This window comes from Neopelma chrysocephalum, unplaced genomic scaffold, assembly GCF_003984885.1.
Source record: "Neopelma chrysocephalum unplaced genomic scaffold, ASM398488v2 Primary Assembly neopelma1_25, whole genome shotgun sequence".
Lineage (NCBI taxonomy): Eukaryota > Metazoa > Chordata > Aves > Passeriformes > Pipridae > Neopelma > Neopelma chrysocephalum.
The window spans coordinates 32,786,058-32,798,538 of NW_020897694.1; the positions used below are offsets into that span (position 1 = coordinate 32,786,058).

Here is a 12,481-nt window from a genome sequence, read left to right on the forward strand (position 1 = left end):
TCTGAATAAACTGGCTTAGGCAGCATCTGTGAACATAAGGGCTCTTTCATGCCAAACTTCTGATTTGAACTCTAGTTTTGTCTTTGGGTCAATTTTCTAGATTGCTAATCGTCTGCAGGTTCCTACCAGTTGGGCTTACTTGTGAGAGTGGCAAGTGCTCATCCTTTGCATCTTGTATTCCAAATTTGCTAGATTGTGTTGGAGGCTACTGTTGAAACAACTGCCTCTTCTGTTTTTCGGGCAGCCTAAATGAAGAATCTGACTTTTTTCTTTCTGCAAACCCTTAGCCAGTAGAAAGTAATGCACAAATTAAAAGTATTTGTCATTACATTGGCATATTTCACTAAGGAAATCCATGCTGTAGTTAATAACATTTTGAATTACTTTTGTGTAAGAAGCTGCGTATCTGAAGTTTAAAAACTCTGTTATGTGGTTTGGGAGTTTTCTAAAACTTCTCCAAACACACTGCAGTCTCTAAACTCACGGAAGTGGCTTTTTTCAGGACTCAGAAGTGGTTTTAGCAAGTAACGTTCAGCTGACATTAAAAGGGAAAAAAAAAATTATTCCTTTTTTTTTTTTCTTCTTTTCTCTCTGGAGACTTGAATCACTTTTTGATCATTTCCCTTTCTCTTTAGTCATGACAGTTGCAGTTGCAAATGCTTTGTCTGAACATATTGGTTTTGTCCTAATAAGGCTCTACATTTTGAATATGAGCTTGAACTTTTAGATTTGCTCTTCAGACTTAAGTTGGTGCTTGCACTTCAACACTGTAATTTGTTTTGTTTGCAGTTGATTACTGTTATTTTTCCCCCATCCATCTTGATGAACAACCTGCAAGATAAATGTGTGGGAGCTCTTGCAAACTGCTAATGGTTTTTAACAGGCAAATCGTTAAATCAGAACTCTCTTCAAGTGTGCCAGGGACTTTCAGTGTCTGCAAAAAATGAACTTCATTTATAGCACATCTGTGGCTTTTTTAACATGAATCGCACAGAGAAGATTCAGTGTCTGCCTCTGGGGTGTATATTAGCTCATCTAATACTTTGAGGCATATTAAAATGTATCTTCTGAAGTGTAAAAAAGTATCATGTTGGGCTGAAAATGCTCAGTTGAGCTGGAAGACTCAAGCAATGGGATGAAAGGAAAAGTCATTTGTCTTTTGACTTGGCACTTGGAGCAGCAATGGGAGAAATGGGAAAGCCTAGGCTCTGACTGTTTCTCTTCGTTTTAACGCTTGGCTGCTTGGAAGAGATAACAGCTGCATTTCCTGCTGGCTCTGGGCAAGAGCCATTCACCACTCCTGGTGGCTTCCCTAAAAGTCAAGGTATACAGAGGTATGGTACCAAAACTAAGCTTGGTGGAGACAACATAGAAGCTTGCAATGAATTCCCCTAGATACTTACCCCCACTGAAGTAAATCTGCAGTCCTTATGTGTTAGCTACTGATCCAGCTTTTGTGCTTCGAGGGCACATACATTGCCCTTTAACCTGTAAATTTATATAGTAACAAATCTTGGAATACATGCTTCTCAAAGTTTCAAGAGGTGTTTCTCCAAGTGTCTAATTAATCATCCATCTTTTAACCATGTTGTCCAAAAGCAACAGTACTAGCATGTAATTTTTAAAAATAAAAATCTAGTTATGAAGACTTGCATGTTCTCGGAGAGTAGCTCTCTGGACGAGCTACTGGACTGATGGATGTAACACTCTCATCGCTGCAGTGCAGGGTGGAGTAACCTCTTATGTAGACGTACGATTGTTTCAGGGGTTTTCTGTTGTTAGTTTCAACTACTTATCTGATACCAGAGCCCTAACAGCCATGTTGCTGTTAAATGAGGTACTTTTTTTGTGGTATGGGATGCAGTTGTAGGCTGGACAAAATATATTATATCGTCTTGCATGTTGTTGTCACTGGCACCTACGTGATTCTGTCAAGCATTTTATTAATCTAAGAAAAGAGTATCTTTGGAGAAGTGAAAGTGAGTTGAAGCCAGAATTAGCTGATACTGTATTTCACTTGAAAAATCTAAATGAAAAAGTGAAAAGAAAAGGCTGAGCAGTAATGTGGCAGGTTACCTAAACTCGTGAATGCAAAAATGGTAAAGGATATGCATGCTGAGCAGCAGTGCTTGGTTTCATGGCTTGCTATACTCTGTGCTACCTCGATTGTGGATGTGAGTCCATCCCCTGTCCTCTAGTTCTATACGAAGTGGGAGTTGTTTGTACTTCTGGTGGAAAATGTATAAATTCCCAGGTTTTTCTAAGTACCACGTGCAGTTAATTATTTAAAGAGCAAGCTGACTTAAGCAATTTTCTAACTGAAAGTTAGACATAGATGTATTGATAAAAACTGATACTTTTTAATTGCTATAAATCATATCATGAGAAAAAACTTGGAGTTTGGAGGCTATTTTCATGATGCTTATCCTAAACAGCCCTGAGAGTGCAGTGGTGTGAAGCAATTGAAACAAAGATCCTTCTTTTGGTTTGGTATCTTCCTGACAGTGTACTCATCTGCCTTGAGATACAAGAATTGCTTTATAGAGACTATTTTGCATACGTCCAAACCCAAGATTTTAGTGTGGGGCTGAGAGTTGTTGTGTTGAAACTGTTTGTGTGGGAAAACGTGCTGTCTCAGCCTAAGAATCTCTTGTGTTTTTTCTTGAGGTTGTATTTGTTTGAGAGAATAGGCAAGGGAGAGGAGTGAATGGCCAAAAGACAGCAGAAATAAAAAATACGCTTTATGCCCTTAAAATGGCTTGGACAAGAGCAAGCTCACAGGGTGCGCAGGGGCTCTGCTCATGTTAAGTGCTATCAGTCTTTGGAAGGGAGTTTACTCCTTACCTTTTTCTGCCCTTCTAAGGGGTCTTGCACCAAACCCCTGTGATGTCAGTAGTTGTCCTGGACATCAATGGGTCAGATTATTCCATGTAGCAGCAATTGGCTGCTCTTCATCTCTAATAAACCTGATTTTTTTATCACTCAGCTGCCACTTTTGGCCTAGGAGGAGACATGAAATTATAGGTTCCCAACCACTTGGGTACCATGCTGGGACCACTGCTGCTAAAAAAGACATAAGGGATGGCAAAATTGTAAAGCCACAGCAGCACCTGAGATCTGTCAGGAGCATGCAAGGAGGCATCAGTCTGTAGTGGCAGCAGAGCAAGAAGTTAGTGACTAGGAACTGTAGGGTGATCTCAGCTGGAAAAAGGTAAAGCTTGTACCAGTTTAGGAGGAAAGAAGAAGGGTGGTAAAAGGCTGTATAGAAGGTTGGGAATTGCAACTGTGAGACCTCTGGACAGTATGCTGCTTGTAAGCAGGCTGAGCTTTTGGATGGCTTTTCTTGTTGCAAGTCAAAGTGCATTCTTTCTTCTCTAGCTCATGGGAATCAGAAAGGCAGAAGTGTCATGCAACTGCTCACGCACCACAGGCTGTGGCCACAGTCTTTGCTGGCTTCTGCATTTAGTACTGAAACAACTGCTTATATTTTGCACTGTATATGAAAACAAGTAATGGTACATTTCTTTGATCCTCTGTTCAGCTGTCCATAAGGTCCTAATAGAATATTTACTGGCTTTTTTTTTTGGTTCATAGCATGTAAAGTGGGATGGATGTCAGAACAGCCACACAGTGGAATTGAGAATTGTGGTGTGTTTGTGGGAAGGCCAGGATCACTAAAGTGCCTGTGCTCAGAGCAGTCACCCAGAAAGGTGAAAAAGAGGGAACGTGGCTTCTTGGTTCTGTCTGGGAGACGACTCTAACCAGCAGGTTGCTCCTATGAGATGGGATTGATATTCTGTTGGCGCATGTGTGTTTGGATGTTGTAATAACAAGACTTCTACAGTCAGACATAATGATCACAGAAAGCCAGAGTTGTCATCTTCCTCCTATTTCTGTCTTCTGGGTTTGTACATTTCTCTATAAACCCCAAACCATTTTGTTTACAAGTGCTGGTTGGTTTTCTGCCCACAGCTACAGAGCATGGGGCTTGCCTCAGCAAAAAAGATTTCCTTGAAAATTCAGTCAACTCAAACCTTTGTCTTTTCTACAGGTAGAAGATTGTGTTGTTGGTAAATATAAGGGATTTGGTGCAAAAAGACCTTTGGGAAGGGAGAAATACTGGAAAGTTCTCCTTGAGTGAAAACCTTTTTGATGCAGATTTTACTTCATTTACCTTGCTCAAAATTCTTCCTATTCTTTTTTTCCTAAGACTTTGTTTGGGCCCCTGTCCTGATCAGAAGCTCCCAGATATGTTTTTTAAGATGAAGGCCTCCACACACATCCATTACTTCCTTCAAACAAGTGAAGGCCTGAGGCAGGGATATCAAACTGTTCCTAGTAAGAAAACAGGCTTATCTATAGTTAACAGCACTCCTTGTAGCTATTGTGAGGTCTCTGAGCTCAAAGCTGTGCCAAAATGAATGTATTTCCTGCCCATTCCCCCTTCGTCCTCTGCTTAAGTCAAACCTTCAAAATTAAATGACAGTGTCAGCAAAGAGATTGCTGCTGCTTAATGAGTTTCAATTGAGTTACAGATTGAAGCCTGACTCCTTGCAATGACAGATTAATAACTCCTTCTTCTGAAGCTTTACAGCACGTTTAAGGAGGGGGATAATTATTTTCTGGGCTTTTTTCTTTTAAACGGGGAAACTTCATTTCTTGCTAGTGCCTAAGTCAGGTGAAATTACTGTAAATCTTTTTGTAACAAAAGACTTGACATTATTATTTTTCAGACTCTGAGGAACTTGTAGCTGTGCTTCTGTGTCATGAGACTGGGACCAGTTACAGTTAGGGAATCGCTCCTGTGTGAGGCAAGGAAAGGGAGCCACAGTGGGGCAGAGGTTGGTGTCTTTGTGGTGGCCCATTGCTGCACACATCTTTAGGAACATATATGGTATTAGTATGTGTATGGCTTTCACTGCTTTGGGTTTTATACCTAAGGAGGGATACTTATATTTTTGAAAGTATAAAGAAGCTTTTCAAATTTTAATTGTAAAATATTTAACAGCAAATGCGTTGTTAAATGTGTGTTGCGTGAAACAATGGTTATGTGGTAAATGAACTTGAAAACACCTGAATTGAGATTACAGATACCTATGCCCTTTATAACTGTGGTATTTTATTTCTAAGTTGAGATTGTCTCTTTAAATTGTCTTCTGTGGCTTGTCCAAGTTCTACTGAGTCATTACTAAGGCTGGGATTTGGCTCAGGAGCCTTGACTCATAGTCCCGTGCTTGGACTAGAGGCCACAGGAGCTTACCACAGCACAGCAGTTTCTTCCAGGGCTGAGCTGTCAGTTTTGGGCTATTTGATATATGGTGTGGGGTTGTTGTGGGGTGTTGTGTTTTGTTTGTTTCTTGGTTGGTTTTTTGGAAGTTGTTGTTTGTTCTGTTTTAGCTGTCTTTTCTGGATTTTAGATTCCAGGGCAGAATACAGGGAACAATTTTTCTTGCTGGCTTTCGTTTTTTGTTTCTGTGGTTGCCATCTTGCTAATAGTGTCTATTCATCCCTACAAATTATTTAGAAGAAACTAATTTTTCTGGAGTTATAACTCTCCTGTGCAAATGTGAAGCTGTATGTGAAACTTAATAATTCTTCAAAAATTGACTATTGAAACTCCAAAACAATCTTCTTTTTAAATCTCTTGATAGTTATATTTTTAAATTACTTCTTCTCTATCTTAAACCTGTTCTTTAACCTCATTGTCAGTAAGAATTTGCATTACAGAATAAAGCATACCTGCCTGCTTCTGTGGTTCATGCGTTTTTGACCATTTCACTATATATAATACGAGTATGTAAATCACACTAACATGACACAACCTGAAGAAGAATTAGTTCCCCTAGGAAAAAACAGAGCAACAGTTAGTGAAAAGGCATTTTTGACCATCATAGACAATCCTGTGAGTTTTTTGGAACCAAAGGCTTACGAGAAGGCAAGGGTGTGCACAGTGCACATTTGTCTGGCAGCACAGAGCCAGCAAGTTAATTTGACATTTGATTCTGCACAGTGTGCCAATAACTGTTTTTGCATAATCTGTTTATTTAAATCAAAACTATGCTTAGTTTGGCTTATTTTAAAGGTGAATGAAATGCTTATTACAAAGATGCCCTTGATAACATACTGCTCTGTCTGCCTACAAGGAGGAAGAATTACCCGCTTGTTTACTGTTTTTTAACTTCCTTATCTAAAATAGCCCTAAGACAATGACAAAGCATGACCTTGAATATGTTATTCAGCATTTCAGGGTTTGGATATCCCCAAAATTTCCTTCAGACTTCAAGAATTGTCATCACCTGCCTCCACTCCCTGTTTAAAAATGGTTTTTTAATTTCTTTTTTTTTTAAGTATTTGTCTTGTGCTTGTGTTGCTGAACATAAACTGCCAAAGATGAGGATTGATTTCAAAACAGGCTTCCCATTTTTATTCTGCGGTGATGTGACAGGCTGATGATTCAACTGGCAACGTTGAATCATTGAGAAGGTAGCTAATAGATTTGCCATGCTGAGAGCAACACGGAATCGTAGAATCACAATTAGGTTGGAAAAGACCTCTGAGATCATTGAGTCCAACTCTTGACTGAATACCACCTTGTCAACTAGACCATGGCAGTAAGTGCCACATCCAGTCATTTCTTAAACATTTCCAGAGACAGTGGCTCCACAACTTCCCTGGGCAGGCCATTCCAATATTTAACAACCCCTTCTGTGAAGAATTTCTCCTGATGTCCAACCAAACCTCCTCTGGTGCAGCTTGAAGTTATGTCCCCTTGTCCTGTCACTAATTGCCTAGAAGAAGAGGCCTACCCCACCTAGCTACAACCCCTTTTCAGGTAGTTGTAGAGAGTGATAAGGTTTCCCCTGAGCCTCCTCTTCTCTTGACCAAACAACCTCAGCTCCCACAGCTGCTCCTCACATGAATATAATGGTATAGAGAGTGAGTTGCTGATGCTTCTGGAGATGGTGTATAACATGTCATCTGATTTTTTTAAAATATGCAACATTACCAGCTCAGTTCTGGATCAGAAACAATGTTCAAATTATTTTGTAAAAGTTTTGAAACTTCCTCATAAACTAGTGTGGATTGTGAGGTTCAAAGGTTGACCCTGTAACAGGAAAAATACTTTCTCTGTTGGTGTTTCAGGTTATTTAAAGTAAAACTTTCAACTTATGGTATCTTGATGCACGTGAACATCCAATAGAAAAATTATTTGTGTGGTAAACACTGTATATTGTTATTGGCCCTTTACCTTGAAAATACTTATGGGGGTTTCTTTCATCCTTCTTGTCAAGTTTTTTTTAATCTTTTTTTCTTTGTCCTCAAGCTGGTAAAAAGTTCAATCTGGGAGTAAGGAGAAAAAATCTAGACTTTTAAATGTAAGAAATTCTTTTTATACATATCCTTTATGTGTATTTTAAAAAGCAAACAGGTGTTTTACTCACTGTCACCTTTCACCATGAGGAAACTGGTGTCCAAGTACCCAAAATGTGCTGTTCTGCCTCTCTGTGTGGGCTGCGCTAAGACTAGGCAAATGGTGTGCCAAGGTGAGACTGGCTCTCATCACTGACAAGGCTGCCCAGCTTCACAAACCAGTCAATGGGTTGCTGTAATGCCACTTTCAAAATTGACTACTATTGCACAAAAAAAAAAAAGAGACTACCAGCAAGTGCCTTCCCTGCTGTAGCACAGTATCTGCTTTCCTGTACTTAAGCAGCATTAGTTAAATATCTCCTGGTCACTCCCTCTGCCTTCTTTCCATAGGGTGAGTTTTGACCCAAGGCAGGTGGCAAGTCAGGGTGGATTGAGGAAGTAAAAGCAGACCCTCCCTAGTCTGTTGCATCTCTTCGACTTTTATGATGAGATTGTAATATTGCTATTTCTTCTTTTCTGATTTACAAGTGCAGTTTCGCATTTAAATGAAGCAACTCCAAAGTGACAGAAAACCCCAAGACTGACCCAGGAAGCAATTAAGTTGATTTTAAAGAAACTTTTGCAGCATAAAAGACCTGTCTGGGAGGTCCAAATGCTCATGTGAAAGACTAGGAATTACAGGGTAATCTAGGCTGAAAAGGACCTCTGAAGGTCGTCTTGTCCAGCCCTCTGCTCACAGCAGGCCCCCACAACTTGAGTCTCAGGGCCATACTCACAGGAGTTTTGTCTCTATGCATGGAAGGAGATTACACAACCTTTGTGACAGCCTGTTCTGGTGCTCAGCCACTTAGTTGTTTAAAAAACAAACATTGCTTAACTTTTTTCACCTGCATTGCAACAAGTTTGTTGCCTTTAGTCTTAATTGCTGTGCACTTTCCAGAAGATTCTGTCCTTCTCTTCTCTGTGTGCCCAGTGGATAGCTGCAACCAGCAGTAAGATCTCTGCAGAGTCTCCTTCAGGTTGAAATGTAGTTGACAGGGAAGGACCTCCTTGGGCCTCTTCTCTTTTCATGCCTATTTCCTTTAATGACTGAGCTGTGAGTAGCTTTAGCTGCTTGACTGTTTGTGACAGCCTCTTGCCTAGCAGTACACACCCTGGTCCATGTGCATCCTGCTGCAAGATAGCAGCCTGGCAGCAGGGATCACATGTTCCTGAACTGTGATGCGCAGTGCAAAGCTCATCCAGTTTGGTGTTTTATCAGTAGGATGTGTATGCAAATTCCCTGTGGCGGTGTTACTGGGCCATGGGACACTGGGAGTTAAAGAATGTTTAGCTTCAAATGCTAAATATCAATTATGGATATAATTGGCGCATAACTGATATATTTTATTGTGAGGGAAGTGTAAAAGTGGATTATATCCAGTTGTATAGTGCAATCACCTCCTGCTCTCCAGTGCCTCTTACTAATACAATAGCAATGGGGTTTCCCATCTGCTTTTGCAATGAATTTACTAAGGACAGTCTCTGAGCCTAAGAAGCTATTTCATCTATCAGTGTTTTCCTTTCTATTCTCAGCTTAGTAGCAATATAGATTTGGCTTTGCGCCACTGCTACGTATAAGCTCATCTGTACAGCTTTCATTCTGCCTTCTGATTTACTACAGGATTTCTGGCTGATGTTGGTTAGATCAGTTTTTAACACAGACAGTCTTGCTGATGTATTCTATGAGCCTAGCTCTTCTAGCTGTGAGTGGGGGGAGAGCAGCAGAAAGCTTAGACTGCTTGCCTGGCTGGGTTGGTGATGATGTCTGTAGCCATAACTCATAGCGCAAGTGGCTTGGAGGTGACTGGCCGTAACCTGTCACTTTGCAGAGCTGTGTTTCTGCCACATCTGTCACATGTAGCTGTAAAATGCTCCAGTGGTGTTAGGAGAATGCTTGTATAAAAGTCTGTATTTAAACTGTCAGCATCTGAAATTTCAGTGAGTAGATTTCTCTTGCTAAGGGGGTTTCTTCCCCTGTATTCTCTTTGAGTGTGTACTTCTCTTTTTTAAATAAAACCTAATCTTCTGGTTACTTTGGAATGATCTTGTTGCTGCTATGTTCTCTTGATCAGAGAGAACAAGGGCTGGAGGTGAACCACTCACTAGTGTCACAGCTGCTACCTGCTGTAGCTTTGCTTGCATTAAAACTATTTTTTCACCGTGAACCTGAAGAGAACGAGGTGCGTTCTTTTGGTTGGCTTTTTGGGGTACAGTTTGGTCACCCTTTCACTATGCCGTAGTGTCTGCTTGGGGTTTATGTGGTATGTGGTAGAATTTCCTTCGTTTTGCCTCATTTATTCTCTGGTTATTACCTGTCGGCTTCATTTACTACCCAGGGAAACAGATCTATGGATTCAGAGTGAGGGTCACAAAGAGCAAAAACAGCATTGATTACTGATTTGTCAACAAAAGCATCAGACATTCATCTTCGTCCTGTAGTTGTCTGGAACAAGGATTAAATTGCAGATCACCCTAAGGCAACAGGGGAGCATTTAGTAAGTGGGTATCAATTTGTTTACTTGCCAGATCAAAACCACTCTGACTGTTCTTATATGTTCTCTTTGCAGAACTGGAGACTTGTTCTTTTCTTAGTACATTGTAAAAGGAGCAATTAAAACTTGGTGCTTCTCTAGCCTCCTAGCATGGCCCTTCCATTAGGTTACAAATTATTTTTGTCACTGTATTTGATGTATCCATTATTGATGTCATTTTCTGGATTTATCTCAGCTGGCTACGTAATTAGTCTTATATTCCTGAGTCCTGGATCTGTTATGATTGCTCATTTATACCTTATTTTTGCTTATGTGAAAAGTGGAAAATGATTGCAAATGGCTTCTTTGTGCACGTCATCTGACTTTTAGTTTCAGAGTTTGTGGACTACACAGGAGATTGTGCAAGAAGCATTGTTTACTGGCTTGGAATTGTCAGGCTAAAAAGCTGCATCCTTGCTGCAGCTGTGAAATAATAGGGCAAACCATTTCATCTCAGTTACTGTAGTAATTACAGAACTTATTGTTTTCTGGCAGTGGTGTGTATTCTTGGTTCTGTCCTAAAGCAGGTGAAATGTATTTGAGGTGTCCTAGTGTTTAGCCTCTCATGCAACTAGAGGTTTACACTTTGAGGGTGAGGAAGACAAAACTTGAAATGGAGCCTTTTGTTTGTCCCTTCTGGCAGATACTAGATTTTATAAATTCATGGATAGTTTTGATGTGCTCAGATCCTCTCTGGATCTGAGAGATCCTCTCTGGATCTCAGGAAACCAGTAGTCACAATTCACTGCAACATGTTTATGATGCATGTACGTATTAAGGCTCATGCATTATACCTTGGATGTTATTTGAAACCAGGAAAGGTACAGGAAGTAGCAAATCAGCCTCATGGATTTTTAACTCTCTTCCAGGACTCATAGTTGGGGTGATCTTGAGGTACGGGACTCCCTCCAGCAGTGGCCATGACAAGCCGTTCAGCTGCTCGCAGGAGGACAGGCCATTCACAACCCTGCTGGTCAATGTCAGCGGGAAGTTCTTTGAGTACACACTCAAAGGGGAAATAAGCCCTGGGAAGATCCACAACGTGGAGCAAAATGACATGTTGAGAAAGGTGAGGCATTTCTTGTGCTTGGCTGAGTGTTTCTCCTTCATCCTCCTTTCTCCGTCCCATTGGAATGTTAGCTAGTGTCAAGTGTCAGTATTGCTGATGGTAACAGTGCTTCAATGCCTAATTCAAGAGCACCTTCTGTATTATATTGCTGCTGGCAAACTGTGCTCCGTTGCATGTATGTAGTGCTTTCCTAAAGCCCTTGGTTTGAAGACTTAATGTATGTTTCTCACATTTGTAGAATTCACAAAGACCAGCTGAACAAAAAAGCCTGATGCTGCCTCGTATGAATGCAATATAAGGAAAATGAAAATTAGTGAAAAGTGATTGGTTCTTATTGTTCTTTTTCCTAGGGTTTTAAAATCTGTTTGTTGTCAGGAAATAGTTACTGCTTGTATCCCTATAATCTACCAAATGAGGCAGTCTGGTGTTGGAAGTGAAATTCACCTATCAACTGTTATTCAGATGTCCTATTTGGCTTTTTATTCAGTGTCAAGAATTAAGCATCTTGTATGTATATAAAAGTTAGGCTTTGAAGTATGGGATTGAGACTTTAGGGTTTGTAATCTAAAAATACTTCTTTCTGCTAACTATGAAGAAAGTTTAGTTGTCTGTTTGTACATACCTGTCTGCTATAGATATCTAAAATTAGCTGGAATGAATCCTATTCTGGCAGCACACACTTGTTGTGTTTGTCTTCTAACCTACACTTAGGCAGAGGGTGAAGAGAATCAAATTAGTTTCACCTGTGTGGGTCTTGTTTGGATTTTAAATGTTGGGTTTTTTCCTTAGTGTAGTGTAGACTTTCATGGATATCTGGAACTTCTACTGAAATACAAGCAAGTGATGAATGATCCAAATTCCTAAAAACCAGTCTTGTATCTAACTTGTTTGGCTTAAAATAACTGTATAGTGGTTCAACATTCAAAAAAACATAAGCTAAAAAAAGCATTTAGTTTGCACGTGAAAATCACGTGTTGCAATAAGAGAGATCTTCTCCAGCATCATTTCTACTAGAAATGTTTAATTTAAAAAAGAGGACTGTGTTTGGGATTGCTGCCAGATTATCATTGGGGATGGATGTAATGGATGTTTTTCCTAGATGCTGTTAACCAACAAGAGCTGCAGCTTTTTGCTGCTGGATATATATAGAGATGGCCAGTGTTTTAGAGAGTCAACTTATCTATTTCAACAACCAAAAATAGTAGTTGTGAGAAAATGAAAGAGGAAAAAGACCTAATGATTTGTGTATGTCTGTTTCTAATTGAAATTTTATGTTTTATTTTGTAGGTAACATTTGACCCAGAAGTTTTTTTCAACATTCTGTTGCCTCCAATTATTTTTCATGCTGGTTATAGCCTGAAGAAAGTAAGTGTAATAATTTCTGTGGAGAATGGACTTTTTTTTTTTTTTTTAATGTGAGATTAACGATATTTTCAGGATTGCAGTCTCTATTTCAAGCATTTTTTTT

At 39.9% G+C, this 12,481-nt stretch overlaps 1 protein-coding gene across 2 annotated transcripts in view; it reads left to right on the plus strand.

The window, feature by feature from the left end:
- Positions 1 to 12,481, plus strand: part of SLC9A7 (solute carrier family 9 member A7) — a 70,497-nt gene that overhangs the window by 19,434 nt on the left and 38,582 nt on the right. For both annotated transcript variants that reach the window (XM_027674809.1, XM_027674810.1), the window contains exons 2-3: positions 10,814 to 11,013; positions 12,301 to 12,378. In XM_027674809.1, the coding sequence (XP_027530610.1) occupies positions 10,814 to 11,013; positions 12,301 to 12,378 (278 nt within the window). The remainder of the gene's footprint in view (positions 1 to 10,813; positions 11,014 to 12,300; positions 12,379 to 12,481) is intronic.